Below are 15189 nucleotides of genomic sequence, written 5' to 3'. Positions count from 1 at the left end.
CATGCTTCTCTTCCCAGCTGGTGCATCCCTCTTTTTTCTATTTACCACCTATAGCTTTGTCACCTTAAAATATTAAACACGAAAGCATCTTTTTAATTTAAGTTTTAGCCAACAGAGTGATCTGAGACCTTTCTATTAGAGTCACCAAGAGCAGTTACTGTATTTTAACATGATTTTGGCCATGTATCCCCATTTGACCATTCCTGCCTCATGTTGGGCTTTGTTGGAAGATACTGTATCAAATCTTCATATTCTGTTTGTGAGCCGTTCCCTCCTGATGATAGTGCAGGAGCTGGTTTGGAAAATGAGAACTATGACCTTAGATGGGTTCTTTAACTTTTGAGAGACTCATCCCTTTTAGACCTCTGAAATTGGACCTTTCCTCCGAACCTTTCATTCCTCAGGGGTTTCCTTCCAGAAAGGATTCTACACATGTCTTCTGTTCATTCCTTCATTCCTTTGTCCAGGCACTTGAATGAAAGTTAATTAACCTAAGCTTTGAAAGGGTCATTTGCCAGTGCAGAACAAGAAAATTTACATATGGAAACTCATTTCATCCATGACTCCCGAACACCAGTGTCTCTGGGATTAGGCAGGGAGCTAAGTTTGGGTGCATGTGAGTAATAAGGCCTGGTGAGGAGTGTGACTTAAAGCACTTCTTTGGGGGAAGCTGCTGATTTTGTGACTTCTTGTGTAATTATCCCTAATTTCAGATAATGAAACTGAAGCCTGGAATGGGGACATAACTTGCCTAGGGGTCACATAGCTAGCAGTAAAACCATGCTCCAAACTTGAGTTTGGGCTGAATTCAGATGGAAGAAGACAGAAGATGACAAAAAAAATAATAAAATAAAAAAGAAAGAAGGTGACAGTTTTCCCCACCTGGTACTGACATTGCCTGTCCACCCTTGCTGTCTCCTAGATAAACTTCGAGGAGAGATTAACAAGGTGGTGAACAAGTACATTGATCAGGGCATTGCTGAGCTGGTTCCAGGTGTGCTCTTTGTTGATGAGGTCCACATGCTGGACATCGAGTGCTTCACTTACCTGCACCGGGCCCTGGAATCTTCTATTGCCCCCATTGTCATCTTTGCGTCCAACCGAGGCAACTGTGTCATCAGGTAGGGTGGCTGTCTGCTAGCCATGAGGGTTTTCCACCTTCTACTTGGCTTCATTTGTTCCTCTTGGATTACTTTAAACCCATTATGTCGTGAGTCAGGATGGGGATAAAGGGAGGTCATGTTCACTTTGAGAGAAATATGCCAAAATGGCTTGCCTTCAGAGGTAGTTCATGTGTTAGCCTCAATCTGTCAGGGGTCACCAAAGGCAACAGCCACCATTACTAAATATGAGGGTCTCCCACGGAGTCTCTGGGGTAACATTGGGGTATGATTTGGTCCTTCAGTTGGAGTGGGCAAAGGTGAGGTCAGACAGGCTGGCCTTGGGTGACACTACATATGTTAACTTCTATCCTCTTACTAGTTCTGGGAGGTAAGTATTCTTGGCTTCATTTTTCAGGTGAGGAAACAGAATGGCAGCATAACTTACCCCTGGTCATAAAGATAAGATGAGAACCCAGATCTTTCTGATAGTGAAACTGGTAACGAAAACAAAAATTTCTCTCTATTTCAGAACTACTTGGAACCACTCTAGCACTTGCCCCCACTCCATTAGGCCTGCCTTTGAAAAGGGGAGGTGTTGATACCTGGAAGGCAAATGCTTGTATGATGGTCACCCTGCTAAGATGGGCCCAGGGCAGGGATTGGGCTTGGTTGAAGTTCTTTTTTCTCCTGAGTATTCTGTAGGCCTGTGAACCCCAGAGAACATACCATCTTCCCACCTCACAAGCCTAGGTGTCGGTATCCCATACTTGGTAGTTTTCTTGCTCTTTTTGTTTTCTGTACTCCTGTTTGAAAGTCGGGGCCTGATTCTAGCATGACTAGGGTCGTGAAGTAGGATGGCGAGGCGTGCCTTTTCAAGCCTGCAGCAGAGTAGTGAGGGGAACAGAGCCTTGGAGACTGCATGCTCCTGGCATCAGGAGTGCTAGGAATCCAGAAAGAGACTTCAAGGCTCATGAGTATCAGCACAGAGCCTGAGCCACACTGAATTAGGAACCCATATTGCTGATTCACTTAGATTTAACTCTTGAATGGAGGTGAGTCACATCCAGTTTAGCTGGCTCTCGATGGAGCAGCTTTGTCTCATTTGAGGCTATCCAGAAGTTGTATTGCTGGTGCTGAGCCGGGACTCTCTCAGGTCCCCTCTCAGTTGACTGGGAATTAGTACTTGTGTGTTGATTCGAGTTCATGTAGCAACATCTTGTATTCACTCTTCGAATCTCTGTAATGCTATCTTGACGACATCATTGTCACAGGTGTTGTCTGCAATTTTGGAGAGAAGGCAGCTTGTACCTGGTCCAGGCCAGCCATTGGTGAGAGGAGCCTGGCTACCTAGGAAGCATCTGGAAACTAGATATGTGGCCTGGTGCCTGGTGAGCCTGGTGTCCCTGCCACACAGTCCCCATAGGTTTGCTAGACTTGCCTTGTTTTAGTCAGGCCTAGCTTCAGTTGGACAGCAGGTGAAAGGGCTTAGCCCCGAACAAATGGTGCCCTCTGCTGGAGAGCTCTGCTAACAGGCTCCTTTTCTTTACAGTAGATAATCTAGCCCAGCAGATGCCAGTAGAGCCTGGCAGCTTCTTGTAGGAGCAAGATCTCTTAGGACTCAAAGTACCTTCTCTCAGTCACATCTTATCCAGGAAAAGGTGCATAGGAAGGTGGCTTTATCTCATAACTACCTAATGTGGACAGAGCTGTGGTCAGCCTGCAACCTGGGAGACTTGGCCCTGGCCCCACCCCCGTTCTGATTGACTTGATCAAGTGCTGTAGCTATTCGAGGCTGTAGCTATTCGCTGTTGTCAGACTATAGTCACCTAAGTGGAGAGAAGATGCTCAGAGTGTAGGTCTTGTGCAGGCCCACTCAGGTACTTAAAATTAGTGTGTGCTCTCCAAGAGGATTTTGGTGCCAGGCCCTAGTGGGAAATTTGTTTAGCAGTGATAATAATGTCAAAATAGCAATGATAAAAATAATAGCCAATGTATTGAGGAGCTCTGTCTGTGTACTAGGCACACTGTTCTCACCTCAACTTAGGAAAGGACTGCTGTTTTCATTTGGATGAGGGCCCTAAGGCTACACCAGGATGGGGCATTTGGCTATCGTTACACAGCTCAGAAGCAAAGCTGGAATTTGACCAGAGCATTGGACTTCAGAGCTCGTGCTCTCGACAAGATTTGGTTTAGATGTGAAATGATGGACTTTCTGGGACATATGTACAGTTTTGGCAACATCTGACTTGCTGCCCATCAGACTAGTGAGGGGAACAGAGCCTTGGAGGCTGTGTGCTCCTGGCACGCAGGAGAGTTATTGAGCTTCCTTAACTTGAGACCCACATCTGACCTACAGTGCTTGAAAGGAAAGAGTGGAGGAAGGGAACTCACAGTAATTGAGGGCTTCCTCTGTGCCAGAAACTGACCAGAGTACTCTACATGGGTCTTCATGTAATTTAAGGCACCCTGACCACCCTGTGGGTAGGTGATAGCTCCAGACTCACATGGGAGGTGACCTGCATGGGCCACAAGCCTGAGGGCCGTCTGGCTCCAAAGCCCATACCATCTCTCCTCTTCTGCACTGCTTTCCCAAGTGGCTCCATCAGTGACTGGGAGTGGAGCTTTGATGGTGGTGCAGGGAGCCACCGTGAAAGTGCAGACAGCCCCTAAGTCCTCTAGGTCACCTCTCCTTGTGCACAGGAAGATGAAGGAAGCCATTCCTTCATCCATGGACACAGTAGAAGGTGAAGTCGCACTAGCTCCACTCTCCTCACCTTGAGAAGTCCTTTCCCTTTCAGGCAGCAAAATCCTCAACTGTTAAAGGAGAGCTTGGCCCTGATTCTAGCTCTAAAAACTGAGAGATCTTCTTTTCCTGTGGAAGATAGCTTCCTGGGATTAAGAAGTCTTTGTAGGAGTTCCTCTCTACAAGTCACTGTTGCACGGAGACTTAAGAAACAGTGTGGTCTCTATTCACTCTGAGTTCACTTTAAAAAAACCAGCTTTATGGAGATATAATTCACACATAATACAATTCACACAGCTAAAGTATAAATTTCAGGGGTTTTTTTAACATAGTCACAAAGTTATACAGTCATCACCACAGTCTATTTTAGAACATTTTCATCATACCAAAAAGAAAACTTAGCAACAGCTACCCTGCCACCTTTACCCGCATCTCCCCTCCCATGTAGTTTTTCCCCAGCCCCACCCTACAGCCCCTGTCAACCATTAATCTACTTTCTGTCCCTATGCATTTGCCTTCATGGACCTTTCATATAAATGGCACTATACAATCTGTACATTTTCGTATCTGGCTTTTTTCACCCAGCGTAGTGTTGTGAAGTTTCACCCATTTTATAGCATGTATCAATACTTATTAGTTTTTAAGGTTGAATAGTATTCCAAAGTATGGAATATTAAATAGCACATTTTCTATTCATCAGTTGATGGACATTGAGATGCCTAGGAGTGGAATTGCTGGGTCAAATGGTAACTCTGCTTAACCTTTTGAGGAACTGTCAGACTCTTTTCCATAGTATCTGCACCATTCCAGCCAGCAGCGTGTGAGGGTTCCAACTTCTCCACATACTCAACACTTGTTATTGTCTGACTTTTCGATTCTAGCCATCCTAATGGGTGTGACGTGGTATCTCACTGTGGTTTTGATTTGCATTTTCCTGATGGTTGTGTTGTTGAGCATCTTCTCATGTGCCTATTGGCCATTTGTATATTTTCTTGGGAGCATTATCTGTTTATGATCCTTTGCCCATTTTTTATTCGGGTTATTTGTCTTTTTATTATTGAGTTGTAAGAATTCTTTATGTATTCTGGATATTAGACCCTTACCAGATATATGATTTGCAGTATTTTCTCTCATTCTATGAGCTGTCTTTTCAGTTTCTTGATAGTGTCTCGACACACAATTTTTGACTTTAGATGAAGTTTAATTTATCTGTTTTTTGTTGCTTGTGTTTTTAGTCTTATATCTAAGAAACTATTCATTACATAATCTAAGGTCATAAAGAATTACACCTATGATTTCTTCTAAGAGTTCTAGTTATAGTTCTGACATGTAGTTTTCTGATCACTTAGGAGTTAATTTTTTGTGTGGTACAAGGAGTCTGTCCAACTTCATTCTGTTGCATGTGGATACCCAATTGTCCCAGAAGCATTTGTTGAAAAAACTTCTTACTTCATTGAATTGTCTTGGCCGCTTCATCAAAAAATCAAATGGCTTTCTTCTTAGCACTCTTCCTATGTCTACTGAGCCAGGGCTCAGTGGACTTTTGGGAGTTACACTTCGTTTTACCCAGAAAAGCATTCTTTAGTGCACTTCTGTTACCGTAGAAACTTTGTGTTATCTGTGTCCCTGCAGTTATAGGGAGTTACATAAAGAATCAGTCAGGGAGTGATTCTCAGCCAGGGACATTTTCACTTGTTGTGACTGGAGGTATTGCTGGCATCTAGAGGGTAGAAGCCAGGGATGCTGCTGATCATCTTACAATGCTCAGGACAGTCCCCTACAAAAAATTATTTGGTCCAAAATTTAGTGTTACAGTGGAGGAACCCTGTGTAAAGTAAAAGTATTCACAAATGAGTCAGTCATTTTACACACATGTAAGTATATCTATAGGATAAATTTCTAGAAGCATAATTACCTCGTTCCTACAGATATACCATATTGGATTCCAAGGAGAATTGCGCCTGTGGCCTTACAACCCAAAGCTCTACATCTGTTAGGGGCACACCATTAACACAGTTTGAACAGTTGTTGAATGGCATAATGGTGAAATCAATGTTAGTTTGAGGCCAAAGCCAGAAATGAACTTATAGATGCAAGAATAAATTTGCAGTTTTAGCCAAAATATAATTATCATTGTAGTTTATTGTTAGCAATTTTATGTTGTAATATGGCAATTCTGGCCACCTTGTCTTAACAGTGATTGCCCTGCACTGAGAGTGCCTTCTGAGGTCACTGCCCTATGTAGGAGCACTGGTAAATAGAGGCTCTGTTCTCTGGCTGGCTTAGCAATGTCACAGCCCCTTACATGCCTAGCAGAATAGAGTTCCAGAAACCATATTTCACTAATATGTTTTCTAAAAGAAACTATACCTAAGGTTCATAGCTTGGACAAATTTCAAAAATATTTTGTCTTTAATTCCTGAAAAATGCTTAGCAGTCTTTAAGAAGACTTTTTTGTTGCAATTTTTAATTTCGTGGACTCAAAACTATAAAAAATTTTCTTAATGCATTCCTATAAATTATGTTATTTTGAAGTTTGATTAGGGAGTACTTTATTTTTCCCTAACCATTTCTTCTGTAGACTTAAATTTGTTGTTATGTCTGAATTGAAGATGATTTATCCTGAGTGTTACAGAATTTGGTATATTTTAACATGGTAAAGGTGGGATCTTTTAAAGATTTCCCAAGAATTTTCAAGAGAATTCCCAAATAGGACTTAAAAAACTTCAAACTTATTGCCTAACTAGAATTAAATAACTAAAATTAAATGTAGTTTTTAAAGGTTATTTTGTTCAATGAGAAGATTGCAGACAAACCAAATATCAAGATTTGAATCATAATAGAATTCAATCTTTATAATCTTCCTTGTTATTTAGAATGATTTCTTGGTGGAAGAGATTTGTTTTCTCTAAAGTTATCTTAATATTTGTGTTTGCTATTATTCTGTTTTCCCATTTATTTTGTAAGGTCTTAATTATTTTTTAGTTATATTTAACAATTATTCATTAATGTAGAATTTTATTCTTTTTTAAAATTGTTTTTATTGTGGCAAAATGTATATAACATGGAATTTGCCTTTTAGATATACAATTCAGTGGCATTAATTACATTCACAGTGTTTTATAACCATCACCACCATCCATCTCCAAAACTTTTCTGTTTCTCCAAACAGAAACTGTCTCCCTTAAGCAGCAGGTCCCATTTTCCCTTCCCTTGCCCGTGTGACCTCTGTTCTACTCTGTCTTCATGAACTTGCCTTTCCTAGTATTTCCTATAAGTAGAATCATCATCTGCCCTTTCGTACCTGGCTTCTTTCACTTAGCATGTTTTTAAGGTTCTTCCTGTTGTAGCATGTATCAGAACTTTTTATTCTTGCAATAATAAATATACATTTACAGTTCAACTGACTGGATGGAATTTCAACAGATAGATTTTTTTACTGAGGTTCTATATCTACAATGCTTACTTATATTTGAAACCGAACATTCTGATATCAACAGTTAGATCCAAATAACCTGTTTCTATTCTTTGTTTTGTTGCTAAGTTATGACCATAGACTCTGTATTTCTTTACATCAGAAATGGTGCTGATGTAGACTGGCTGATGCTGTGACTCCTGAAGGCTGAGGCAGAATCCTATAGCACGTGGGCTTCCAGACATTGTGGCTGAAGCCAGACAGCTGGTGCCCCAGGGCCTGGTGGTTTAACAGGGTTCCTTTCCTGGGCCATTCTTCCTGTGGCTTGGCTAAGGATTTAAGAGGAATATAGGCAAAAGACATTGGACAGTTCCCCAAAAGAACTAAAATAACTACTAGATATAAGGGAAAACATTCAAATGAATCAATTCAAATTCAAACAAGGTGTTACCCTTCCTTTTTCTAAACCATCAAAGCAGCAGAGTTTAAGAATTAGAATACCCAGTGCTGGCTGTACTACAGTGAGATCAGATCACTTGCGTAGTAGCTGTGTAAATTAGGATATTCATTCACCCATTCATTCATTTGAATAGAAATCAGGATTATGTCAGGCACTACAAGAGTTGCTCATGAAATGTTCATGGCTGTATGCATAAAATTATTTATCAAAGCATCATTAATAAAAATGCCAATAATTGTAAACTGCCTAAATATCCAACAATTTGGGTTTTGTAAAATACTTAATGGGTTATTAAGACTGAAGCATCATGAACAAAAGAAAAAAAACCTGCAATAGTTGAAATTTATAAAAATGTGACTATGAAAATTTGGCAAGTGTGTATAATATGATTGTATGTGGCCTTTTTTTTCTTTTCCCCAAATTTCCTGTGATATTGATATTTGCTAAAATAATGAAGTTGTTTTTGATGACACCTGAATGTTAGCCTGATTACCCTGTGGTCCTGGCTCTTGTCTCTCAGGATATGAACTAGCTGTTTTGTCATTGTGAGTGCCTCAGCCATGTCCAATGTTCAGTTTCTGGTTTCAGAGAGGCCACAGTGATGTGATCATTCTGGCTCTTGCAGGGGCACTGAGGACATCACCTCCCCTCATGGCATCCCTCTTGACCTTCTAGACCGAGTGATGATCATTCGGACCATGCTGTACACTCCACAGGAAATGAAACAGGTAAGCCTGCCTTTCTCCCTCCCTCATTTTCCTTTCTCCTCTCATTTGTTCCCAGTGTTCCCTGAATCTGTGCAGGAAGGTATCCACAGAACAGACCTGGCTCCCACCACTGTCCCACCACTTAGCTGCTGCCTTGAGCAAGTCACAATACTCTGGAGCTTCAGTCCCCCATTCTGAGGGATGGGTGGGCCAACTAGACATTGCCTGAAGTGTCAGAAAACCTCAGTTGCCTATATCCCTTCTTAAAAACTTTAAGAAAGAAATAGTGAAAGATATTGACTAGATGACAGCCATTAGGGAGGCCACTGGCTCTAGGAAAGAGGCAGTAAAATATGATTTAGCAATAGCTTGGTGCCCAGGCTAGGCCCTGTCCGAGGTCTTTTCTGCTCAGTGGACAAAGTCAGGCACTCTGTCCCACCAGAACCCATAGCAAGCTGGCTCTAGCAGGGCACAGAACCTGGATGGGGCAAATGTTTGGGTCCTAGCAGAGCCTGGGTACTGTAAACAACATGACCAGTTTCTTGTGGTTTTTGGAAGCTGTGCCTGGGGTTGCTGCCTTGGCAATAGAGATGAGGGTGAAGTAGGGTCACACAGTTTAGAGGGGCACCTGGAATGGAGGTCATAAAACTAAGCTGACAATGAAAGGCTTGAAGGAGGTGTATATGGAAACATCTACCTCAGTGCCTGACAGCGCATGGTCAAAATTCCATGTGAGATGAATTTGGGTTATGCTGGGACTCGAGGTGACATGGATGTATGAGATTGAGCCTTATCTCAAGGAGTTCAGTCCCAGTTCTTCCTGAATGAATTATCTCTTGCTCGATCTGGAGCAGGAGCACCAGCTGTGTGCCAAACAGTGCCCAGGCACTGCACACTTAGAATTTCTGGTCCCCTTACTGGTACTTCAGCAGTTGTTACAGTCATAATGTCTTTTTCTTTTGATGGCTGAGTTACACAGTGGCAAGTCCAGGATGCAAAGCCAGGCCGTGCGTTGCACAGCTCAGGCCGTTTGCTTGGTGGTGGGTTGTGCCATAGGTTGCTGTCCTAGAGCATGGGCTGTGCTCTTTTTTCCTGCTCTGCCCACCCATGCCCCAGATGATCTCACTGCCCACATGTAAGTCTCTCACTGTGGAGTCTGTGTGTGGCCAAGGTTGGAAATGTTGGAATGGACCAGAGGGCTGCACTGATGTCTTGATGGGCTCTGCCTGGACCCTCTCCTCTTACTAGAGCAAAGGCACTGTTTATTGGACATCATGCTAAGCCTATGGACATGGTTAGCCAGCATGAACCTGTTTGATTTTCAGTAACCATGAGGTAGGGCGAACTATTATCATTGTCATTCATAAAGGTGAGGATACCAAGACTCAAGTGAACTCAGTGCCTAAGTTCATAAAACTTGTCAGTGGCTAATAGGTGACCAGACTGACTAACTGGCGTCTAGGCTGTCTGATCCTGACACCCATGTCCTAAGTGCTATGCCACCAGCTTCCCTCCTACTAGAAATCCCTAAATTCGGTGTGGCATCCCTCTGGCAGTTTGTTGGAAGGGCCTTTTCTTTTGGAGCTCTGAGGAAGGCCTCTCCTGAGTACTCCGCAGTTACCCCCTTGCTCACGTGTGGCCTGTCCTGCCTGGCCCTGACAGCATTTCATGTTGATCCAGTGCCCAGGAGTATCAAGGTTAGCATGGAACCAGAGATCTCCCTTCATAACCAGCATTGACAGAATACTAAAACAGGTTTAGTTCATAGCAGCAACTGTGTGTGTTTTTTGGGAGATAGTGTCCATGGCTAGAGGCCTTATCACCAGGTAATGGTCTCTTGCTCTTGGATGAATGCTAGGTTGAAGCCAAGGTATTCACTGGATAGAATCAGAAGCAAAAGCAAAAGAGTCCCAAGTTTCCTGCTGGGAGAAGCAGCCATGCACACATGGAACACTTTGTGGTTGAGTAACTTAAGCAGTTTGGTGCACCTCTGTGAGCCTTGGCCTTCATAGTTTACTGGAGGATTTGCTCTCTCCTTTCAGGATTGTCGTGAGGACTGAGTGAGATAATGACAATAACTTAGGGAAGGAATAGGGCTGGCCATCCCTTCTTATTGCAGTAATTATTACTGTTATTAACAGCTTACAGGTGCTTCACAGACATACACTGTGATCCTCACAACAGCTTTTAATAACCAGGATTTGCAGCTCAGGGACAACAAGGACCTCATGATCACAGAGAATAAGCTGCAGAGCTAGGACCCCACTCAGAGCCAGTTCATATTTGTTGCTTCCATTCGAACCTGGAGCATGCAGTCTGAGCTCCTGTGAAGTGTTCATCACTATGCCTCCAGAGTAGTGACTGCTGGCTGGCTCCCGGACTGGTTCCTGTCTTGGCTCAGCCAGGCTTCCTCTTGGGTTAGCAGAGGATAGACTAACTGCCAGCACCCACATTGCTTTGTTCTTGTGGGTTTAGTATTTTTACTGGAGCCTGGGGTAGGTTTTTTGAAAAACAAAGTAACTTTAACTTGTGTACTCTGCCATCATTGCCGACACCCTCATAAACTATAACCTGCATTATTATTAAATGATTAAAGATCTAATTTATGAACCGTCCATTTCTGAGCAGTCTGAGGCAGGAGCTCTTGGGATTGCTCTCACCTGCTCTAGGGAGAGTGAGAGCAGTGTCCCTGACATTCCTGAAGCCCAGCTTCCAATTCAGTGCAGCTCACTGAAGATGAGATACTCAGGACTGAAGCTTTCCCCATTGACCAGGCTCTAGGATTAAATATTTGCATTTCCCCAGAGTTTCTGAAGGCCCCAGGGGACATTTTTCTCGGCAGGACTTGGAAGTTTCCTTAGTTCCCAGCAGTCAGTGAGAAGACTTTTATATTGGCCAGACAGCACATACCTGTCTGGCTCTGATTGTTGCGGTCAGAGGGAAGTCCTGCATCTGGAGCCGGGAATGGGGGTCTCTCCCCACGCCCTTCCTGCCTTCCTCCTCATGCCCTTTCAGTAACTTCAGTGCTCAGCTGATTTAGCTTTGGACTCCAGATGGTGGAACCCTTCATGTACAAGTTAAGATTCTTTTGACAGAGGTTACACCCTGGCAGCACTGGCTGAACAGATAGGTTTTATGTGGCTGGTACAGCATGAAATATTTGAACAAGTTGCCAACATTTAGAAATCAGGATATTTCATACAAATATCTGAGTTTGAGTCCCTTGACAGAATGAAAGATTTTCCAGCACCTGGCCCTCCAGCCATGGCTACCTCCTTGAGTGCATGCTGGCCTGGCCACCTCAGCCCCAACCCCTATCCCACTTCTGCAAGACCTGGCTTTCTTACTGAGCAGGACCTTTCCTGTTCATAGCAGCTGACTTACTGGGGCCCTTATCAGAGTCACCAAACACTACATTCTCTCTACTTGCAGCTCCTGTCCTCAGGGTCTCTGCCTGAGAGCTGAAAGGCCAATTTGAAATGTCCATCTCCTAAACTTCTGGTCCCTCTCTTCCCCTTGTAAGGCTTTAGGTGGGGCTCTGTCTTTCCCATTTCCTACTCCTCTACCTGGGTGTGTTTTTATGGCTTTAATTTAAACAAGGGCTTCTTGATATCTTGTTTACAAAGCTGCCAACGTGAAAAATTCCTGTATTATATGAGACTCAAGGCCTCGAGTTATCTCGGCTCCACAGTACTCAACATTATTATCTCAGCTGCCCCTTATCACTCAGTGCTGGTGTGCCTGTAGGCTCCCAGTGCCACTTGTGTTACAGTAACCTCACCATCAGCTTGCCTCCCATCTAGCATTGCCAGGATCTTTAAATTGCAACAAGCATCAGCCTCTTCTTGATAGACTAGGTATCTCCTGGTGATGTTACCAGAGTTGGTAAATCTTTAAAAGTAACTTTTTGATTTATTTAACCATTGTATTTATTAGGCAAATAAAAAATGTCTCTTCTTGCCTGAGTGCTTATAGGTGGTGGGAAGGTTAGAGCCTGTGCAGGTTTTGGAGAGTCCTCAGTTTTCTGGGTCTGGGGATTGAGTGGGAAGAGCAGAGAGACAGGAGCTGAGCCATACCCTGTGCACACCTCCATGGATACTAGCCACTTTCTTGTCAGCATGACCATCACACCCTGGCTATAAAGCCATTCACCGTGTGGCTGGTGCCCCAGAGGTATTTGAGGCCAGCAGTCCTGGGTAGTGGGGTGGCTCTCTGCTCCACCAGACCTAGATTTTCTGCTTCTCTTATGATGTGGGATGGAAAACTGAACAAGGTTGTTTTTAAAGTACTTTATAAATAGGACACTTGAATTCAGTCTTTATCAATCATGGTTTTTCTCCTCTAAAAGATCATTAAAATCCGAGCCCAGACAGAGGGAATCAACATCAGTGAGGAAGCGCTGAACCACTTGGGGGAGATCGGTACCAAGACCACTTTAAGGTGAGCTGGTTGTCCCCTGGACCTGTATCTGCCTGGAGCTGCATCAGACTCTGCCAGTGCCTTCTCAGAAGGCCTGTGAGGCCTGGATGGGGTCTGTTCTGGGACATAAATGCAGGCTTCCTTCACAAGGCATAGGACCATGTCTGCTCTTCCTGGTGTGATAGGTCTTGTCCCAGGACACTGCAGTTCCAAGTGCAGAATATTTAGATAACGGTGTTTAAAAAACTAGAATAACAGTTGAAGTCCTCTTGTCCTATAGCAGAATGTACCCCTATAGTAGGGAGCTGACTCTGACCCCAGGCCAGTCCCCTTGGTAGAATAGATGGACAGAACCAGAGACTAGGGTCTGGGGCAGGGAGCTCAATGGCTGCGCCCTGTCTAGCCGCATTGCTCTTGCTGGATCTGTTCTCCAGGTGTGTCTTGGTTTGGGATGGTGGATGTAGGCGAACATGAGTGCATACGTAGACTGCTTTCCTGACTCTTCACCAGTGGCTTGAAGCTGTTGCCTATGCAGGATGTCCCTTCTCAGTGTCCTGACTCCTTGTGAAATCATGACTTTACAGTCTTCAGCCTGTCCCTATTTACCTTGCTCCTAAGGTTGAAGCAGAATTGCAAACTTTTGTTTGGGTGGAGTGGTGCTTTAAAAAACTTTATTTTCATGCCTTTGGATGGGGCATGTGATCTCAGGTGGCTATGTGTTCATTTTCCTGCCATGTTCAGTGTCCCAATCCGGACCTTGGCATTACCAGCCTGGTACCTATATACATCTAGGTTTTGCCTAAGGTCATACCCCTTTCAAGGAGCGGTCGGAGAACTTTTAGACTTGACAAAAATTTGTCATGTTGGTGACTTCTGACCCCTCCAATGGGGTCACGACTACAGCTCTTTGAGCAAGGACAGCTCTCATATTTTCTGTGTCTGCTGTGTTTGCCACAAGCTTAGCATTGGACTCAGCCCCTAGTGTTAGTGCTCTGCTGATCTGGGAGGAGACTATCTGTGGCCAACATTTCATTCTTATCCTGGCCCCTGTTTACTCTAGGTACTCGGTACAGCTGCTGACCCCAGCCAACTTGCTTGCTAAGATCAACGGGAAGGACAGCATTGAGAAAGAGCACGTTGAGGAGATCAGTGAGCTCTTCTATGATGCCAAGTCGTCAGCCAAAATTCTGGCTGACCAGCAGGATAAGTACATGAAGTGAGCCGGCCAAGGTTTTGTGCAGAGAGAGACTTCCGGGCAATCCTGGGCCCAGGTCCAGCCTGTGGACACAAGGCTCACCCTTGGGCTTGGCTCTGTTCCCATCCCAGTGCGGTTAGCAGCATTGTCAGTTCAGTGTGGAAAGTGTTTCTTTTTAAATTATCATAATTTTTCCCATGGTTATTTTGAAGGAACCTGCCCCACCTGGTGTGTTTTCTAATAAATCTTTACAGGTTATTTTAATTACATCTCTTTCTCTTCTTTTAATTAAAAAAATTATATTTTAGAACAGTTTTAGATGTACAGAGTTGTGAAGATAGTACAGGGTGTTCTCACATACCTCACACTCAGTTTCCCTTACTGTTAACATCTTACAGTTACTATTTGTATTTTTGTCATAGTTAATGAACCAATACATTATTATACTTTATTCACATTTCCTGAGTTAGCTAATGGCCTTTTTCTATCCCAGGATCCCATTCAGGACCCCACATTACATTTAGTTATCATTTCTCCTTAGGTTCCTCATAGCTGTGATGGTTCCTCACACATTCCTTGTTTTTGATTGCCTTGACAGTTCTGAGCAGTGTGTTCTCTGAGATACCCCTCAGTGGGGTTTGTTTGATGTTTTTCTCTTTAAACCTGGATTGCTTGTGATTGGGAGGAAGACCATATAGGTAAAGTGCAATTTTTATCATATACTGTCAACAAAACTTATCACTGTTAATGCTGACTTTGATCACCTGGCTGAAGTGTTTGTCAGTTTTGTCCACAGTAAAGTTACTCTTTAACCCCCTTCCCACACAGTCCTCTTTGGAAGTCACTGAGCACAGCCGTTCACTTAAGGGGTGGGCAGTTTTGCTCCACCTCCTTGTGGAGTGAGCATCTACATAAACTATTTAGAATTCTGCACAGGAGATTGTCTCCCTATTTTTTATTCATTCGTTTGTCTCAATGTGGACTCATGGATATTTATTATGTATTTTGGATGTATTTTGGATTATAATCCAACATTACGTTATTTATTTTGTTGCTCAAATTGGTCCAGCTTTGACCATTGAAGTCAGTTGGTTTCTGTGTCCCTTTGACATGTCCCCATCACTGGTACTATATCTCTGTTAGTCCA

The 15189-nt window shown here is 43.4% G+C and overlaps 1 protein-coding gene across 2 annotated transcripts in view; it reads left to right on the top strand.

The window, feature by feature from the left end:
* RUVBL1 (RuvB like AAA ATPase 1) overlaps nt 1-14309 on the top strand; it is a 38662-nt gene extending 24353 nt beyond the window's left edge. For both annotated transcript variants that reach the window (XM_011386513.2, XM_023526692.1), the window contains exons 8-11: nt 923-1121; nt 8347-8449; nt 12777-12868; nt 13908-14309. In XM_011386513.2, coding sequence (XP_011384815.1) covers nt 923-1121; nt 8347-8449; nt 12777-12868; nt 13908-14067 — 554 coding nt within the window. In that variant the 3' untranslated portion in view covers nt 14068-14309. The remainder of the gene's footprint in view (nt 1-922; nt 1122-8346; nt 8450-12776; nt 12869-13907) is intronic.
* The last annotated feature ends 880 nt before the right edge of the window (nt 14310-15189 follow it).

This window comes from Pteropus vampyrus, unplaced genomic scaffold (assembly GCF_000151845.1).
Source record: "Pteropus vampyrus isolate Shadow unplaced genomic scaffold, Pvam_2.0 Scaffold2279, whole genome shotgun sequence".
Taxonomy (NCBI): domain Eukaryota; kingdom Metazoa; phylum Chordata; class Mammalia; order Chiroptera; family Pteropodidae; genus Pteropus; species Pteropus vampyrus.
The sequence above is the reverse complement of the archived record's forward strand: the minus strand, read 5'-3'. Positions and strand labels throughout refer to the sequence as shown.